The 18,477-nt window shown below is 44.4% G+C and overlaps 1 protein-coding gene across 3 annotated transcripts in view; it reads left to right on the forward strand.

The window, feature by feature from the left end:
• Nucleotides 1–18,477, forward strand: part of LOC108936376 (voltage-dependent calcium channel subunit alpha-2/delta-1-like) — a 112,200-nt gene that overhangs the window by 48,025 nt on the left and 45,698 nt on the right. For all 3 annotated transcript variants that reach the window (XM_029248772.1, XM_029248773.1, XM_029248774.1), the window contains exons 5-6: nt 1,259–1,294; nt 4,201–4,330. In XM_029248772.1, coding sequence (XP_029104605.1) covers nt 1,259–1,294; nt 4,201–4,330 — 166 coding nt within the window. The remainder of the gene's footprint in view (nt 1–1,258; nt 1,295–4,200; nt 4,331–18,477) is intronic.

Genomic DNA, 18,477 nt, shown 5'->3' on the forward strand with positions numbered 1-18,477 from the left:
GCGCAAATTCCACACGACAGTTGCAGAAATATAACTTTTGGCTGGCGGTCACGTACAGCTTAGTGCGTCGTCTTGTCAGATTTTTATTTTCACGCCTATTGGGGCTGTTACATTATTTAAAGCGAATACTGATGGAAATAGCATTGCTCCGGCCGCTAATAATGGCACCGTTTCTTTGTAGCCTTGGATGGCGCACCTTCGCAGGGCGATGCGGGCCCTCTTTTTGTCTCTGGTTGCTTCAAAGTACATTTCTCGCCGTCCGATTCTCCGCGGTCTCCAGCCACCGTTCGTAGACTCGGAACGCGGAGAACGACGCGATCGATTCCACTCTCTGGTTCATTTATTGTTTTGTTTCATTCGGCTCCCCTGCCTTTCGCATCCCAACGAGATCGCGGTTGTTCTGGAACCCAGGGCCGGCGTCCACGTCGGCGGCTTTCGCAGCAGTAGCCGCGGACAAATGGGGCGCGGCGACGCCTCCTCGAGCGCCGGCTTCACGACACGCCTCGGACGCAGGCCCGACAGCGCTCCGCGCTTGACAACAGCGAGACGATGATGATGATGATGATGAGTCAGCGTTTTGGCAGCCTCTTCCCCAAACATTTTTAAATCCATCTCGGAAGATATCCAGCAGGAATCATCTTTAAATGACTTCATAGAAACGATTAAGGTTGAGATACTTCTTAGTAAATTACAGTCACTTAAAACTGATGTTTATATAGGCTTAAAATTTATGGTCCACCGAAGCGCGGCATTGAGCGCTCCTGTGCCGGCCCGTCGTGCCGTGCCACGTCCTGGGTGGCCCCCGGGTCGGTGCGAGCGGGTCTAAATTGCGCAGGTGTACACGGCATCGTTTAGGACCGACTAATTGCTCGGTGTTTACCGTCGCGCCTGGCGTGAGCCGAGCCCCAGCTGCGTCCACTTTCTCAGTAACGCGACCCCTGCCGCGCCGAAGGTGCCTGGCAGACAGCCCTTGTCTGGTGGAGCGACGCCGTGGCCCCTGGGGGGCCTCTCAGTGTCAGAGCTGGGGCATGCTTGTTAGCGCCGTGCCGGCACTCTCTGTGACAGCAAACCCAACACTCTCTGTGTGTGTGTGTTAGATTATGCAGAAAACGGACATTACAGCACTAACCAAAGCAGACAAACAGGGTGTGTATGTTTCGCCTTACTGATGATGTCTTGCTTCAATAGTAATCTGTTTTCTGTATAATTTATTTTAACTTACTGGAATCTTTTTTTTTGTTTTTTTCTCTTCTTTCAGGAAGATGACATTGTTTATTACAATGCAAAAGATAATGTAAGTACCTCTTTTTATTGATGAGTAGCAACAACACTGCACTGCAGGAACACAGAGAAGACAGATTATGAATACATCCTGAATACATATGTAAATTTAAAAAAAACCAAAAATTGCAATATGTCAAAAATGTCAGCTGGGGCCACTGAATGAGAAGTCCACTATCCAAGAAGGTGTCCACAGTTCATACAAATTATCAGATTTTTTTTCTTTTACAAAAAAAAAAAAAAAAAAAAAAATCACTTGGCTCATCCATATAATTCAGGTTTAGTCCATAACCTTAAAATATTTATACTGAATTATTAAGTCTTAAAGTAGTAATGCTAACACAGATCCTAATCGATGATACATCGTTCAGCAAACAGATTTTCTATTTAAGGAATAATTAAACATATTTAAATCACCCTGCTTTTAATTATATTGACATCCCAGGTAATGAGTGCCCTTTCCACGTTTGTGTTCAAATATAGTGCAAGATTATTCTGATTAAAAGCGTGCGTCGTGAGCTTCTTTGCATCTTAGTGTGACATCCGGGATGATGTCTATAGCACCTTTATTAAAGTAAATATGGGTGTACTTATTTTCCATGTCGTTGGAATTTGGGATTTAGAAGCAAGTTTTTTAAATCATTCATTTTTTTGGAGCTGGAGTTTAGCAGGTACTGCTCTCATCGGATTTTCTCCATCAGAGCAGCCGAGTTCGATACTTATTGTGCCGAAGCAGTGCGGTAAATGTGCCGAGAGGATCTTCTCCAGCTTCGTCGCTCAGGCCCCGTGATCCATTTCAGCTCTCTGCTGGGCGCAGAGTAACAAACACACAGTTCACACTCGTTCACGAGCCTCTAATTAGGTCTTGCCGGAGAAACTGCTCGTTGTGTCTTCCTCCGTAATTGACAGGTACTGCCGGGTTTGTTCTGGAATTTTCTTTTGTGAGACGAGCGGAGGTGCAGTCGCTGTGTTTAGCGCGCAGTCCCCGATGTTAATTTTAATTGGGTGTTTTGCATGATGTGGCACATGCTGAAAATAATTACGCATCTGCATCAGATTATGTCAGTTTTTGGTGCAAAAGGTGTTCGTGAAATATTAACTATAAAGTGAAAACTACAGTGGTGACAGGTCCCCACGTCCACTGCTGTGCACTGTAGTGTCTCTTTCTATGCAGTCTATATTCATGTCTTATTTTCAGTTGTTTTTATGTGTGTGCGCGCATACTTATGCTTATTTCCATGAATATTTACCGTTTGATATCATCTCTAGTGTAGTTTTCCCAATATGCTTCGGAACTCCCCAGCGCTTATAGAGTCCTTAGGGACAGGGAGTGTAATTTCAAGTGAATGAATGAATAAATCTTCATTAATCTGTACGAAAACATGATGATGATGATGATGATAATGGCGATGAGGAAACTCGCACTGTTCGTGTTTCTGGACTCAGGGCAACTGAGTGAACTGACCAATTATGCCTTTCTCCCTGTGGCTCTGTTTGTATATATTTGTATATGTATAGGAAGTACTATATATGCATGGGTTTTACAGAAGTACTATATATAAGTTAAGGAAGTACTATATATGTACAGGTGTCATAGATGCACTGTATATGTATATGAGCTATAGATGTACTTTATATGTACAGGGAATTTGCCCTATAGAATAATCATGTGCAGAACTGTAGAGTAACAGTATCATATGTCTATAGTAATGTGTGCGTTTATTTTTTATTTTTTTTGGGTGAGGTTGAATTTTTTTTTCCCCCCTCAGTTCACGTTCGTTACGTTAATCAATGCATCGACAGAAGGTCTAGCTGGGCTCTCTGGAAACGTGTGAAAATTAGTTTTACGCAGTTGTTTTCCAAGAGTTGCTATCGGGAACTGAAGGAGACATTTGGATGCAATGGAGCAGAAGCCACATTCGAATGGATGGAAAATTAATCTCTCTCCTGCCCAGCCCAATGGGACCTTTTTTGGAATGAATGTCGATTGCAGTCTATCGAACAGAACGCCTGTTGCATAGAATCCATTTGGCTCGGCTGTCGTCGCCGGGTCCAATTCCTCGTTTTTTTCCACGCGTTGTCCGCATCTCCTCGGTGTGGAAGTCGATCGGGGAGGTAGGAGACCAGACCCCACCCCTATTAATCCCACCTGTCAAATCCTACAAGTTTTCCAACTGCACAGGTTTGCTGAAAATGAATGTCAGGCTGAGTGTAATTGACATCTCCAGGCTGTACCGCTGAAGGCATCAGGGGAGAAGGAAGTCAATATCGCAGCGGCCGCCGTCGAGGTGCTGGAGCGACCTGTTGGTGCTGCCCTTCCCCTTTTCCTGCTCTCCGCTCACGTAGCGCTGGATTTCCCTCAATGAAATTTAAACCCAAGTGGACGGGGATTAAAAACCAAAATAAAAAAGGCAACGTTTGAGTTCACCGTAAATTCTTGGATTTTAATCCGTGGCTTTTGAGCCCCTTCCCCATGATAGGGTAATGTAATAGCATTCAGGTGAACAGAGTTAAATTGAAATTCCTCTGAACTTTTAGGTGAGGTTTTCGTGTCAAAACAGGTTTCTCAGCTTGAGCCGTCGTTTTTCAGTCTTGGGTTGTGTTTTCGTTTCATTTTCAACTTTCTGATTATAGGCCTTGAATTTTTCTTATTGCTGCACATGCATCACTCAAATTAAATTAGGCAATAGGCTGAAAGATTGATTTTAAAAGAAAAGAAACTCCCATTATTATGCAAGTGTCTGAACAGAGCTATTTTGATCTGTATAATAAAAGTGATTTTTTTCATGACGTTTATAATTAATATAGATATAATTCATGTAATAAATCTTAATCTGTAGAACACCGGGTCTCAAATGCTTTCTGTTTTGTTGCCATTTAATTTGCATAATAACCGGGTTTCCCCGCTCTCCCCGGCAGCTCGACGCGAACGAAACGGAGGGGCGGAAAAACAGGATAAGGCCGGAGTTCAAGGAGGATCCCTCATTCAGACGGCTCATTTCGTACAACCACACGGCGGTCCACATTCCCACCGACATCTACGAGGGCTGTAAGTACAACAGGATGGACATTTCCATGTTACTGGAGTGATGCAAACACACACGTGCGCAGAACCAATGGTTGAATGAGTTGTGATGAATTTCGTTCTGTGGGTTAGACATAATGAAGTAGGGAAATCAGATATATGCGTGGGTATTGTTAGCCCCTTCAGTGGGCATTGCTATTCCGTGTGCGAAACGCAACCGAGGGCCGTGTTTGTGTCTGTGTGTGACGCCGCATTTGGAAACACAGCTAGGTCTTGACATGTGAGCCTTCCTTTCTCTAAAGGGTTGTGTGTTGAGGACCTCCCTGCTGGGTAAGGTGTGAAGATGAGATGTAACGTGCCTCTCCCCAATCCTACCCATGTATGCTTTGTGTGTGTGTGTGTGGTTCTGCTGGAAGTTGACCCTAGCTCCTGATCTTGGTGTATTAATAATAATAATAATAATAATCTTGGTGTATTTCTGAAATTCCAGAATGCAATCTGTCAGCGAGGATGTCTAACTAGGAGTGTTTTTGGGGGCAAAGCTCTTGTGTTTTGAGAGGTCTGATATGATACATAACCAGACGTGAGGACTGGGGTTCGACTTCGAGACGGGATATATACTGCGGAGGTCCGTGGATCTGTTCTTCAGTGATGTTAAATTTAGGTTGCTTTCAGGACACAGGTATGCAGTTAAAACCGAGTACTTTGGGAGTTAATTTGAAAGCTTTGCTAATAAACATATGTATAGTATGTGATATTGTAGAGAAATTAATCATTTTCTTTTTTCTTTCCCTCCTCCCATGAGTTATGGAAGTGATTTTTCATTTTACGGGATCCTGTTACACAAGGGTTAAGTGTGTAAGGATGGTTTTACTAGGGTAGTTCCTGTCAAATACTGTGGTCAAGGGTTCAGCACCGGAATGCACCCTGGGAGCTGAACTGATGTACTTCAGGTTGGCAGCCTGTGATCATAACTCCTCTTCTTTCTGCTGCTGCTGACACTGCCTGCAGATGATTTCACACTTTTGTTTGCCCAAAATTCATACTTTTCCTGACAAGGATAAGGTGGAAGCTTAGGCAGATGGCTGAAGGGTGGTAACTTCCTTGCCAGAAATGCATGTGTGCGCACACACACATACACTCTCTCTCTCTCTCTCTCTCTCTCTCACACACACACACACACACACACACACACACACACACACACAGACACACACACACATGCACTTTTCTGAGATTGAAAGGCCAGATTCTGAAGCTTGAAGATCATACGAAAGCGTTTATTTCTGTAGTAGACACTTCAGTGTGGAAACCTTTGTCTGCTGAAGTATCAGTCCTATTAACAATTATTTAGCTGATGCCTCTCTCAAAGTAGACCTCTACAATATTAAGTTATATACTATGATACAATGATTTACTTTTAAGTTCTTTTAAAGTTCCACATATCCATCCAAGGTTTATTATAAGTGCCTACCCATCCACAAACTCGCACACACTGTGGTCAATTTAGACACAGCTGTCTAAATACACCACCTGAAACATGTGTCTCTTGATTGTGGGAGGAAACAAGAGCACACCGTGAAAACCAGCACTAACACCAGGGGAACCCACAGCGCAGGCGTTATAAAGTGCAAGTGGAAAAAAGGAAATACCTCAAAGTACCCAGTATAACATATAATTATAGGTCAATAAAAGAAAAATTAGCTTTAGTTAGATGGACAGATAAATTGATAGACAGACAGATCTGGTAGAACTTATTGAGGATATTTCTCTTTTTTTATTTTTAACTTATCCTCCCTCATTTAATCTTGTAACAGTTTCCCTTTGGAAGGTATTTCTGGGTTTTAGAGTCCAATTGTGTCGCCTCAAAATATTTTTAGCCAGCGCTGCTCCCGCTTGGCAGCAGTGGACCGAATGTGCGGCGGAAAGCTTCCGAAGGGTGTTTCTCGCAAATCACTTCACTTTTTTTGTGGAGCAAGAGCACGGAACATTAAAGAGAAATCTGGAGAGATGTGCTCTCATATTCTTTTCCTCCTTAATACAGAGGAGAATGCGAACCCATACCCCTCATTCACAGCAGGGGGTTGTGCCATTTTAACTGCATTTAGATGAATTATTTAAAGCTTGTCACTAAAGGGTGTATCTGGCGTGTAAATGGCACTTATTAGCACAGGAATGTGTCCTTTCTTCTTTTGCTCCATGATTGGTCATGCTGCCGCTCCTCTGCATCTTGCCATAATGCAAATCAAGCTGATATCCGAATTAAAGCGAATCCTTTTCAAAAGGGGAGAAAGATTTTTCAAAAAGAATTCATTGCAGCGCATCAGGCGTACAGTCGGAAATGTCCTATAAAGAGATCATTTAGAGCCTCGCTTCTTTTAACGCTTAATTTGTGCCGTGTCACAACGCTATTGGAAGTGCAGTGTTAAATTTAACAGCAGTATCTTTACAGTAAGCTCTCTTCCCTGTGTCGTTTTATAATAAAATAGCTATTGCTGTTACTGTTGGCCAGTTCTTATTGCACTTGCCGTGTTTTCTGCTCAGCTATCCTGCGGTCACGGCTGGCGGATCATCCCCTGACGTGACGAACAGCGGGAGATTGGGCTGCCGAGCTCTGCCACGCAGGGCCTCTCGCACCCGGCACGCTAAATTTAGTGCTGCCCTACCTGCCCTTGGCCAGCAGGGGCACCGTCTCTATCACCTGGGGCACCTGCTGTTGCCTGCCCTCCCTCTCGCTCTTCCTGGCTGTTTTTGGGCCACGCTGGGTGGTGCCACTGTGTTTCAGTCAGAGCCACAGGTGATCCACGTCAGCAGAGGAATGTCGGCGGCTGTGTTACCGAACGGTTCGGCGGGATCAGTTACGGTTCAACCCCGATAAGATGTCATAAACACTTTATCCTTGAAAATCTCTAATAAATTTAAACAGAGTGCAGTGCACAGATTGACTACTCTTTAAATGTCCTGCTGCTCTGTTTTACTGCAAAGGGTTCTGGGATTTGGACCGCGGTTTGTCGTTGCGTCACAGACTGATACCCTCGCCAAGTGCACAGCATGACCGGGGCGAGCCAAATGGGTGGAGAGATGTCATGGGTTTGTTGCGTCACACCGTGTGTCTCGGTTCGAAAGGTCGACCGTGTCGGTCGCTCACCGTTCACGGTGCACCGCGTGCCAGCAGCGTTGACGTCTGGGCCCCTCGCTGAACAGAGCGCCCTCCACCTCGACTCCGCCCCGCTGAGGCATGGCTACCTGGCACCGCTTCCAGACTGAGGATAATGATATTTTTTCTCATTGATATTTTGCTATGCATGCTGGGAACAGGTTGAAAACAAGCTACTTTTTTGTGTTCAAACGGCCTGTCTCAATACCACTTTGCAAACAGGCTGGTATTCCTGATGCTGGATCTTTATTATTATTATTGATGATGATGATGATGATTAAAAAAAAGTGGATCCGTCACTGCATGAAAATTGACTCCTTAGGAGAAATGTTGGCAAATAGGAGCAGTGCTGAGTGGTTAATTATGTCTCTCGAACCATAATATAAACAGCGCAGCACCCCCTTAGAAATGAAAAGCATAAAGTAGAAGGGGTAATTAGTCGTCATAAATTGCCGTATTGAAGCTTTGCGTTCTGAACAGCACCATTGCGTGCACTCTACACGTGTGTGAGCTAGACGTGATGATATCTCATGTGAAGAAGGAAGCGCTGAGTTTTTGTGTTGTCAGGGTTTTCTGGATTAATATATTGATTCTTCTGGTCAGAGCTGTGCTTTAACCATCTGGTATCATCACCATGGCAAGTTATGTTTGGCTTCTTGCCCAAACCTCTTTTTAAAAATTTTATTTATTTCTCTAAAATGCCTGAGCTCAGAAATCCACATGTTCCTCTGGCTTCCCCATCTGTGATTGTTGACAGAAGATGAAGAGGAGCAGGGCATCTCTGACCTGGAGCACAACGGGTAACAATGCGGTTGTTTCTACTTTTTTTTTTTTTTGACTGAAGACCTTTGCAATCTCTGCTTTGGTTGGTATTGAAGAGAAGAGGGGACATTCAGCCCTTCCTAGGGATTGAAACAGGGAATGGCAGGGGGATCAGACCATGGTGGCACCTGCGTGAAGCTCCACATGGACCTGCTGACCAAAAGGAACAATGAACCTGTGAAAGGACAACTAAGAGTGACCACAGATGTCCCGTTAAAGGTCGGGGTTGATCTTGATCTTCCCAGAAGGCTCTCGAAAATCCTTCCAGGAAGGACCTCCTCCTCCTTTTTTAGAGGAAGCCAGAGAAGCAGTTTTGATCCCAGCAGGCCATTGAGTACTAGGTCACCCATGGCGTTTGCTTTCGTGAGGGGCTTCGCAGCAGACTCGGGGTGTATTTGTACACCGAATAATTGGCCAGAGTGTTATCCTAGATAGCACAGTAAATGTTAAGCTCATTCACAGTAATTTCAGTTTTCCATGGTATTTCAAGTGTCATCGTCCTTGTCCCATACAGTGCTGGGAAAAAAGTATCTACCCCCTTTCCAGTATGCCGTATGCCTACAGCTGTTCAGCATTACGTTTGATCCAATCTTTTTTGTCGGTACAAGTAATTTATGGATGGAGCCTGAAAACGAGAGGAAAAAGTGACGCCAGTATGGTTTTTATGTCGTTTCCATGCTGTGGAAGATAATGAAATATGGATCATAGGTGTGAAAAAGTGCATAGTCAGTAAATGGTTGTATCACCTTTAGCTGCAATGAGTGCAACTTAACACGTCCTGATGCATTAAACAGTACTTTAGGGCCCATTAATATCCTGCTAGAATGGACTGAACTATGGAGTTTAATGCCTTTCAAAAAAGGCAAGAATCGGGTGTTATAGTACAGTATGTGATTGTTTTTGTCAGAAATGCTCATATTACCTCTCATGTTGGTAAAATGTGCTGTTGGGTTATTAATTACTACTATTCTACTGTTAATATTGCGATCAGGATGCCCTGCTCTGGGGTTCTGCGTAGATAATAAGTAAATAGTGTGTACACACATCTTTATTAAGTAGTAACAGCGTTGATTAATTCAGCCATATGTCAGGGGGGAACGCTGGCATTTCCAGTGAAGCTATTTGTTTGAAGCTCCGAGAGGAATTGGGACGCCAGTGTAATCGGTCAGAGTGGCTCCTCTGCCTTTTTTCCCCAGACAGGGCTCTAGTTGTTAAAGTACCTTGGATATGAATACTGTGTAAATGAGATTGTTTCCCATGAGTGCAATATTTCTATTGTGTATATCAAAGTGAAATTATTTTCTCTAATTATTAAAGGATAAGTTTTACAGGACAATTAGCTGCTAAATGCGTCACCAATGCTAAGCCATGGTAGTCAGTTTCTTCTTCTAGTGGACATAGTTGGATATTTGGTTGCGGTTCTTTTGTTAAGGGACATAATCTTTAAGAGGGCTCACCGATGGGCGGAGATGGTGTGGAGGCTGAACGTCTTTGCACAGCTTACGCCGTGATCGATACTAGCATGTGTACTCATTAAGTGCAATTTCTGTGACGCGTATCCCTGTCTTCCCCGGAAAAAGGAGGTTTTCGGAACCATTTTCGCATACGAGAGTCAATATCGCTGTTGTCAAATGAATTCTAAGATCAAGTTATTAAAAATGTCTCCGCTCGTGAAGTATACGCAAATACCGAGCAGTGTTAATAATTAAAAAGTTGTGTGTGTGTGTGTGTGTGTGTATATACTGTCACTCATACACAATCTAACAATATACCATGTATGTTTATTTATCTTCCTAAATAAATGCATCCAGTTGTCTGTTTTTTATGGTGCTGTAATATCTGTACTTTAGTGAGCATATTGCCTCCAAATCTGAATTAATTTCACCTTAATAAAAATGTCACCAAATTAATTGGGAGCTCAGCATGGAATTATTTTCAGGTGTTGCAGTTCAGCGTAATTCTGAGGAGCGGGGCGGAATGAATGAATCATGCCGTTGTGTGGGCTTTGTGTCGCTAACAGGCCGGCTAATTTGCCTCGAAGCCGGAATATTTCTGTCCATCTCAGCCGCCCCTCCCGCTGTTTATTGCTGCCTGTGTCTTTATTACTCGTTCTCTGAATCAGGGAGCTGCCACACGGATGCAATTCTAATGAACTGCTGTTGTCACCGTTGCCATGGAGACGGAACTGAGTAGCGCTGGCCGATGCGTGTCTTGGAGGGGGTAACCTAATTATCGGGTCTTGTCTGGAGAAGTGTCCTTGTGTTCCATCGCCCTGGGATTGCCTTTTCCGTGCTCCTCTACAATAAACTGTATTAATAGAATCAAGGTGGGGGAAAGGAGACCGTGGCATTATTTTCCACCTCCCTTTTCTAAATTGGCCCTAATTAGATTAGATCATGTAATTCATTATGCGAAGGCTCATTTCCAGAAGGGCTTACACTGTGAGCATGCCTGCGGTAAGAACAGCTACAAGCTCCAAAGGCTTCTCAAAGGATTATGAAGCCCATGCCGTTATTAGCGTTTTAATCCGAGGCGGTAATAAAGGCTCTTTTATTGGAAATTTTGGTTTTGTTGAACAAACATCTGTCTGTTCAAAGTGGTCTCGAACATTGGGTTAAAGAGGACATTTTCTAGCCTGTTTTTAAAATCCGCCGCAGGTTGTTTCTAAGTGAAACGTCAGGTATAATTTACGCATAATCTCCTGGTCTTAAAACAGGAACATCGATGGCTTCGTGTAGGTAACCATTGACGTGAGTTCAATCTGCAGTTAGGACCTTTGGTTTCTGTGAAGGCCTGCACGGAGTAGCCTCCAACTTGCCAAGCTTGTATCTGTTCAAGATGTGTTATGGCTTCTCTGCTAATGATGTCAGACCACCACCGGATGTGGCGGTCTGAGGGCTTCAAAGCCGTCCGAGAGCTGGTCGTTACAGAGCAGCAGGTTTTCTACACATGTCCAGAAACTGTGTTCAAACACAACTTCTGCTCAGGTTGCTTTTGGTTCAGCTGCCCACATGAAAGTCTTTGTTTAGTGTTCTTCAACAATTAATATTGGTCTTTTGTCTGTAGTCTCAGCAATGATTTGAGCTTTGCTACTGGCCTTGGATGATGTACCAGTAGTGGCAATGGACCAGTGTAATAATATGCTAAATATCTTGCTATCACACTCTGTTTTGGAAGACACTGAGTTGTGGGGTGCACCCGACTTCATGCAGAAGTCCACCAGGTGCCCCATTGCAGATTTGCTTTGTTTCCGTCCATGGTGGTCTGTCCCCGTCATCCCGGTTGACATCTCCATAATGTGTTCCTGCATGAAAAATTTCTTTATTTACACTCTTCAGTTCCTCCTGGGAATGCCAAGAGCAGCATAGCTGCATGTCTGATGGTCTCAAATTCCATCTCTACTTCAGTAAACTGACAATTAGTGTTCAAGCTTCACATCTGAAACCCATCCATGCGGTTGGAGGAGAGCCGCATATGGTCAGGTTCACCATGTTGGCTACAGGAGGTTATGGAAGAGAGGCTTACCTCAGCAGCATTTCCTAAGCCTGACTGACAGAAGACTGACAAGCCAAACCCAATTATTTCAAGAAAATCCTGGAATTGTCCAATTGTTTGTTTGTGTTGCTAGAGTTGCTGAGCAAAATGTGTGTTTCACATGGAGCTATGGGCAGTGAGCCGCAGCTGACATACCCGTGCAGTCCGCATGAATTTCAAATACACTCAATGGACGGTGTCATTATGCCAGGTAAAAAATAAGGGGTGGAAAGTTATGGCAGAAGTTTGCAAAATCAGTTTGTCCCATTGACGTCTGAGCAGCAACTCTTGTACTGTTTCAAGCCTGTCTTTTCGACCCGTTTTCTGCTGTGTCAGCCACTGGGACAGCATGGGCGTTTCATCTGTTTGTGCCGGCTGTTCCTGCGCCAGACGCCGCATTGTTCAGGAGTTTGGAGTTCCCATCAAGCTGTGGATGGACCAGCATTTCGTTCATACTGTATGTGATGGACGGGGGCGCGGTGTAACAGCGGGCTTAGCCGGGCCCTGCTCTCTGGAGGGTGCGGGGTTCGAGTCCAGCTTGGGGTGCCTTGTGATGGACTGGCGTCCTGTCCTGGGTGCGTCCCCTCCCCCTCCAGCCTTGCGCCCTGTGTTGCCGGGTTAGGCTCCGGTTCCCCGCGACCCCACTTGGGAAAAGTGTTTCTGTGTGTGTGTGTGTGTGTGTGTGTGTGTGTTGAAGTATAATTCATTTCCTTGGGTTTAACCTGGCATTGCGTATAGGAGAGGGAAACAAAACGAGTAACACTGGTTTGTCATGATACAAACATCCAAACTATATACATACATATATATATATATATATATATACACACACACACATATACATGTATGTGTATAATATATGTATGTATATGTATATATGTAAATACATGTATATAGGAAGGTAAAGTCCAGAGTGGTCCCGGTGGTAATAGGAGCACTCGTGGCTGTGACCCCAAAACAGGGACAGTGGCTTCAGCAGATTCCGGGAACAACATCTGAAGTCTCTGTCCAGAAGAGTGCAGTCCTAGGAACAGCTAAGGTACTGTGCAGAACCGTCACACTCCAAGGTCTCTGGTAGAGGACCTGAGTTTGAGGACGACAGACACACATCACCCCATGTGGGGGTGAGAGGGATATATATATATAGTGTGTGTGAATATATGTATATATGTAAATACACACACACACACACATTTTCAGAACCGCTTGTCCCATACGGGGTCACGGGGAACCGGAGCCTACCCGGCAACACAGGGCGTAAGGCCGGAGGGGGAAGGGGACACACCCAGGACGGGACGCCAGTCCGCCACAAGGCACCCCAAGCGGGACTCAAACCCCAGACCCACCGGAGAGCAGGACTGTGGTCCAACCCACTGCGCCACCGCGTCCCCCTATATGTAAATATATATATATATTTTTTTAACAGAACACACACACACACATTTTCAGAACCACTTGTCCCATATGGGGTCGCAGGCAACCGGAGCCTACCCAGCAACTCAGGGCATAAGGCTAGAGGGGGAGGGGACACACCCAAGGACAGGACGCCAGTCCATCGCAAGGCACCCCAAGCAGGACTCGAACCCCAGACCCACCGGAAAGCAGGACCGTGGGCCAACCCATTGCGCCACACTTCTTTTACAGAACAATAACCTGCATTTCCATGTTCTGTTATCAGTTGGCAGCAAAATGCAGAGTACAGGCACAGCAGAGGTGAAGGACCACCCTCATTCTACCATGTTTGTAGCTGGAAATATCTTGAAGTCAGGGAAAAAAAATAAAGTTAAAATGGAGTCTTAGTATTTTTATTTGCTTTAGCTATACCCATAACCTTAGCCATTTAAAAAAAAAAAAAGAAAAAAAAATACAAAAAACAGTGGAGATCTGTTCTATTAAACATTTGTGTAGATACAGTGGTCTGAAGCTAAAATTGATGATAAACTGAAGTGTTAATTTTTCTTTTTTAAAATTTATTATAGCTTTATCTGAGGGTCTAATGGATTATGACCGTTAAGTGGAGAGATGGACAGATTATTCCGCTTGTTGGTTGGGATTCACTGATTTTGGAGTCACAAATAAATTGACTTATTACACACTTCTCATCCCATTTGTGTTTGCAAGTTCAGGGACTGGTTTATTTCTGATAAAATGTATATATTGCTTTTCATTTCAACACTTGCTACATATAGTGGACAATAAAAGATTTTAATCAGGGCAGCTGGTAGTATAGCGCTTAGAGCTGCTGCCTTTGAACATAAAGGTCATAGGTCTGGATCTCACCTCCAGCTGTTGTACCTTTAAGTAGGGTTCCTACCATAAAATTACCCTAGTAAAAATTACACAGTTGTATAAATGGGTAAGTAACTGTAGGTAGCTTAGCACTGTAAGTCGCTTTGGAGAAGAGTATCAGCTAAATGAATAAATGTCAAATCTCCATAGACTCTGTAACTTGTCGTGGTAATGAAGAGTTGCAGAGTCTATCAAGATTTTAGAATGTGAGCGAACGGAAGTTTTTTTTTCCAGCGTGAGACACCGCGGTAACGGAGCGCTCCATCCTGTTCTAAAGCAGAATACAAACAAAGGGTCCCCCGCGTTACACAGCCGGAACAATAGATCCGCCAAAATTGCCTTTTTCTCCTGCCCAGATTGTGTTGCACATGAAGGGGAAATAAATCAATCGGTCTGTCTGGGGAATGAAATCCAGTGCAGGCTGTAAAATGGGGGAGCTGTACCTCCCCCCCCCCCCCCATCCCCGCCAATTCTAGTTTTAGATTTAAACACCTAGTTTCTTTGTTTCTCTCCCTCGCTCTCTTTCTCACGCTGATTGCTGCGGTGATGAATGGCAGCGGCAGTTTACGAGACAGACGGTTTCTCTCTCATCTGTGGCCTGCGGAGAGCCCAATGCGATGGAGCATTCCTGTTGCTTTGACACCCCCCTTTTTTTAATCACGCTCAAACGAAGACGAGGCGTCACCGGATCGAATAATATATGTCTGTTCATCATGGGGGAGGAGGGAACAAGCTTCAGCTGGACCAAAAAACAAGCTTCCGCTGGACTCCAATGTCCCAGGTTTGACTTCCACCTCTCCTGTGATGATGGTAAAAGTTGGCCAGCTGTTTAAACGAGTAAATGTAAGCAGCTGACTTTGTAAATTGCTTTGTAGGAAAAACGTGCTGAATTAATAAACTAAATACATTCTTCGCCACCTTACAAAGGCTCTTTGCTCTTCAAAAACTCTTTGTAAGGGGAGTTTTCTTAAAACTGAGACTTAGCATTAGCTTCAATGATAAATATTTTTGTGTTACCAAGCCCCAAGCTAAAATACCACCAAATTCTATTAAAATGGATACAACGTTTGTTAACTATGTCATTATCATACCGCAACGTAACAAAGCAGTTTGCCGTCATTAATTATGATTTTGTACGGTCGTCTACACTTTTTCGGCTCTTTCTTAACTGTTGCATGCAATACATTTATCAGATGCTAGATAACATTTAACAGATTTTTTAGGTATTAATTCAACCATTAATATAAAAAAGAAGAGTAAAAACTGAGTGAAAAGAATGCAAAAGAATTCGCACTGATCGAATAAGTTGGCGTTGTTTGCACAGTCCAAACGGGGCTGTAATGAGCAAGATTATAACAGGTGAGACCGGTGATATTGACAAACAAGGACTAATAGTGGTCGAGAACTAAATGGAGCATCGGGAAAAGTATAACTGAGAAGAGGACTATGTGCTGGCTCTGCTATCATGCCACTTAGCTGTCGGGAGGAACGCAAAATCCGTCTTCGATCCTCGTCAATCCAAAGAGATTCATCGTAAACCGAAGTAGGGGTATTAAATAAAACTCCTTGTGAAGTCAAATTCTCGTAACTCACATGGGTATACCCCTGTTACTGACGTTACTAATTTCGTAGAATGAAGATATCCAATTTAGAAGAGGAAGACTGCTATTTCTGTTAATCTTCACCATGGCTGCTCAAAGTTGTACTTGATGGAGTGGCATTAGTTGTTCTCCAGCTGTAAAAGCAATCCAGTGGCCTAACGGCAGCACTTCAGCACAGATGGCTTGGCACAAGAGGCACGATTTACGCCGTTGAAAACACTTGTTGTCTTGAGGTCACTCTCTCTGAGAAAGTTTGCTGGCTTCGAGGGCCCCTTGGTAGGTTCACTTCAGTGTCCCTCAACTTGCAGTAACCTTTGACTGGGTGGTTTACAAAATTGAGATGCTGTGTTCTTTGCAGGCTACCGAATGCCACTTTCGAGAATGGCTGCAATTAATGACAGCGAACAACAACCTTTCCACTAGCATCTTGTTTCCCAAGGGCGATAATGCGCTTGTCGGTGTTTTTGTCAGGTTGCATATTAAAACAAGAGAGGCAAAGTCATTGCGCATATTGTGCTTTGTGAGCTTTAATGCTGCGTCATCCCAGATGTTTTCAGAACTACATGGTTGCAAAAACAAACTGGTGAATTTTTCATCATCCCCCGAGTGTTCTGTCGACGCACATTGAATTATTCCACATCAAACCCCTCCCCCCCCACCAGACACACACAAAATTTATACACATGTGGACCATCTTCCAGAGTCGCTGGTGTGGAAGTCTGCTACAGTCACGAACAATGTACCAGAGAGATGGGATTCAGGGGATGGGATTCAACATACACCTCTGCACCAGGTTCCTTTTTATATAATAAGCATAGGCTTCTCACATTGCTGCTACCACAATTACTGGAGGGAAGACTCTGCAAGTGGTCTCACCTGAGATGATGGGAGATTGATTGAGGGCAACCACGTGAGGTTTGATTCCCTCTGGTTGATTAGGTTAAGTTCAAACTGAAGGTGGGATACCACACAGCATGGATCACTGTCTGGTCCACTTTTGCTGGAATCAAAGGTTCATAACTCTTCAACCAGTCCTTGAGCAGAAATGGAAAATTTTGAGTGTATACATTCCCACACTTCAGTTCACCAGCTACTTGCCTAATGCTCAGGCTTCCTGTGTGATGCCTGTTTGACGTCTGTTCTCGTCACGTTAGCCTTGTCCGGATCTAATGGTCTAGTGGTGTTCCTTAAAGGTACACCATCTGTTCATGCTCCCTATCATTTACTTCTGTCACAAAATACCTTTTGGTTTAATTTTGTGTGGAAGCAACACTCAGTCATTTTTCAGAGCTACAGCGTTTTGCAGCTGCGAGTTGTTATTTAAGCGCAGAATTGCAGTCCAACCGTGTCCCAGGTTTTGTTGCAAAAATGGAATAGGTTAGGTCCTGCTGCCTTGTCCAACTGTTGGTCTTTTTGAATCCCGGTGGCAAGTAGACCTCATTGCTAAAATGTGCATTTGTCTTTTAAAAAAAAAAAAAAAAAAAAAAAGACTTTACCTGTACTGCAGTTAATTTACCTCAACAGGGCTTGAAAGATTTCCAAGCGTATGAAGTGGGACTGCTGCAGAAAGTTCCGGATCCACTGTCTACCCGTAGACCTGGTTAAGATGTTACCTTTTGTTGGTGTTTGACAAGTGCTGAGCTTGATGTGAATTGATACAGGGCTCAAAGATGGGAGCAGGAGAGCGTGATTGATAGCCTCCCTCTGGCAAGTTGCACCGCCATGTTGGCCCATCGATCGCGAGGAGGAACAGCCATTAGTGATTTAATGGTACGCTACCCTGAGCAGGAGCCCCAGAACCACCTCCAGATGACATTCAGCTAGATGGATGGGCCTTGGCTGGGATTCAAGGAAAGCGCCGTAAACCATCCACTTCTCCGTCTTTATTAGGCGCCAGTGTGCGACTTCATGAGCCGGGGCGTGCCCAGGCACATCGGAGCAACACGAGAGATGGATGCATCGCGCGGCGTTGTTTGTTCAGCCATTTCACGTTTATTAGAACCCCGCTTTTGGCTTGATCTGTTTGCTTAGAGTTAATGAATCTGGCCGGGGATTTGTTTACCAAAAATGTTGATTGAGTATTTATGTTTCACGTGAAGGCCACTATTGATATGGAAATGCGCCCCTTTTCTCCTGGGAAATTAAATAATGAACTGAGCGCTGACAAATGGCAGGCGGCCGGGAGGGTGTTCTCCATGCGTAGGGGTATTTTTAGTAGGGCTACTGCGCAGTGGAAGTTCTGTTGCTATTTCCATGCTCTTGAGCATATTTATTGCACAAACAGTGTCCCGGCTTCCTAAGACGGCTTTAACATCAAAATGGCTGTTTGCGGCACGTTCATTGCGAATCATCATCCTGCGGGCTTCGAGGAGGAGGAGCTGGGGCTGGGTAGCGCTAGAGAGTTCCGGCCAAAGTTCTTCACCGTGATTTCCTATTATAATTTGGATGTTGCAATAGATGTAGCTGAAGTCGCAGAAGAATTCTACAGTTTATGGAGCCACGCATGGGTTCCTGCCTTTCTGGTCCGAGCAACTTCAGCACGTTCGCCCTGTGGAGCCCGGCCTTTGTCTGGGGGTTACGGTAGTCGCTTTTGCTTCATCTTCCCCCTTGTTTAGGGAAGTCATCCTTTGTATGACTTCACGTACCGTTCTTTCAGATGAAAGAAACTCTGTTGTTAGGTTTGCTGCTGGGTTCTCAGCTCTGCCCAGATCCTCTGAGTCACCCTGAGCAGTACTTGAGCTGTTACCTCCAAGCATGACCTATGTTCA

Source organism: Scleropages formosus, chromosome 24, assembly GCF_900964775.1.
Source record: "Scleropages formosus chromosome 24, fSclFor1.1, whole genome shotgun sequence".
NCBI lineage: Eukaryota > Metazoa > Chordata > Actinopteri > Osteoglossiformes > Osteoglossidae > Scleropages > Scleropages formosus.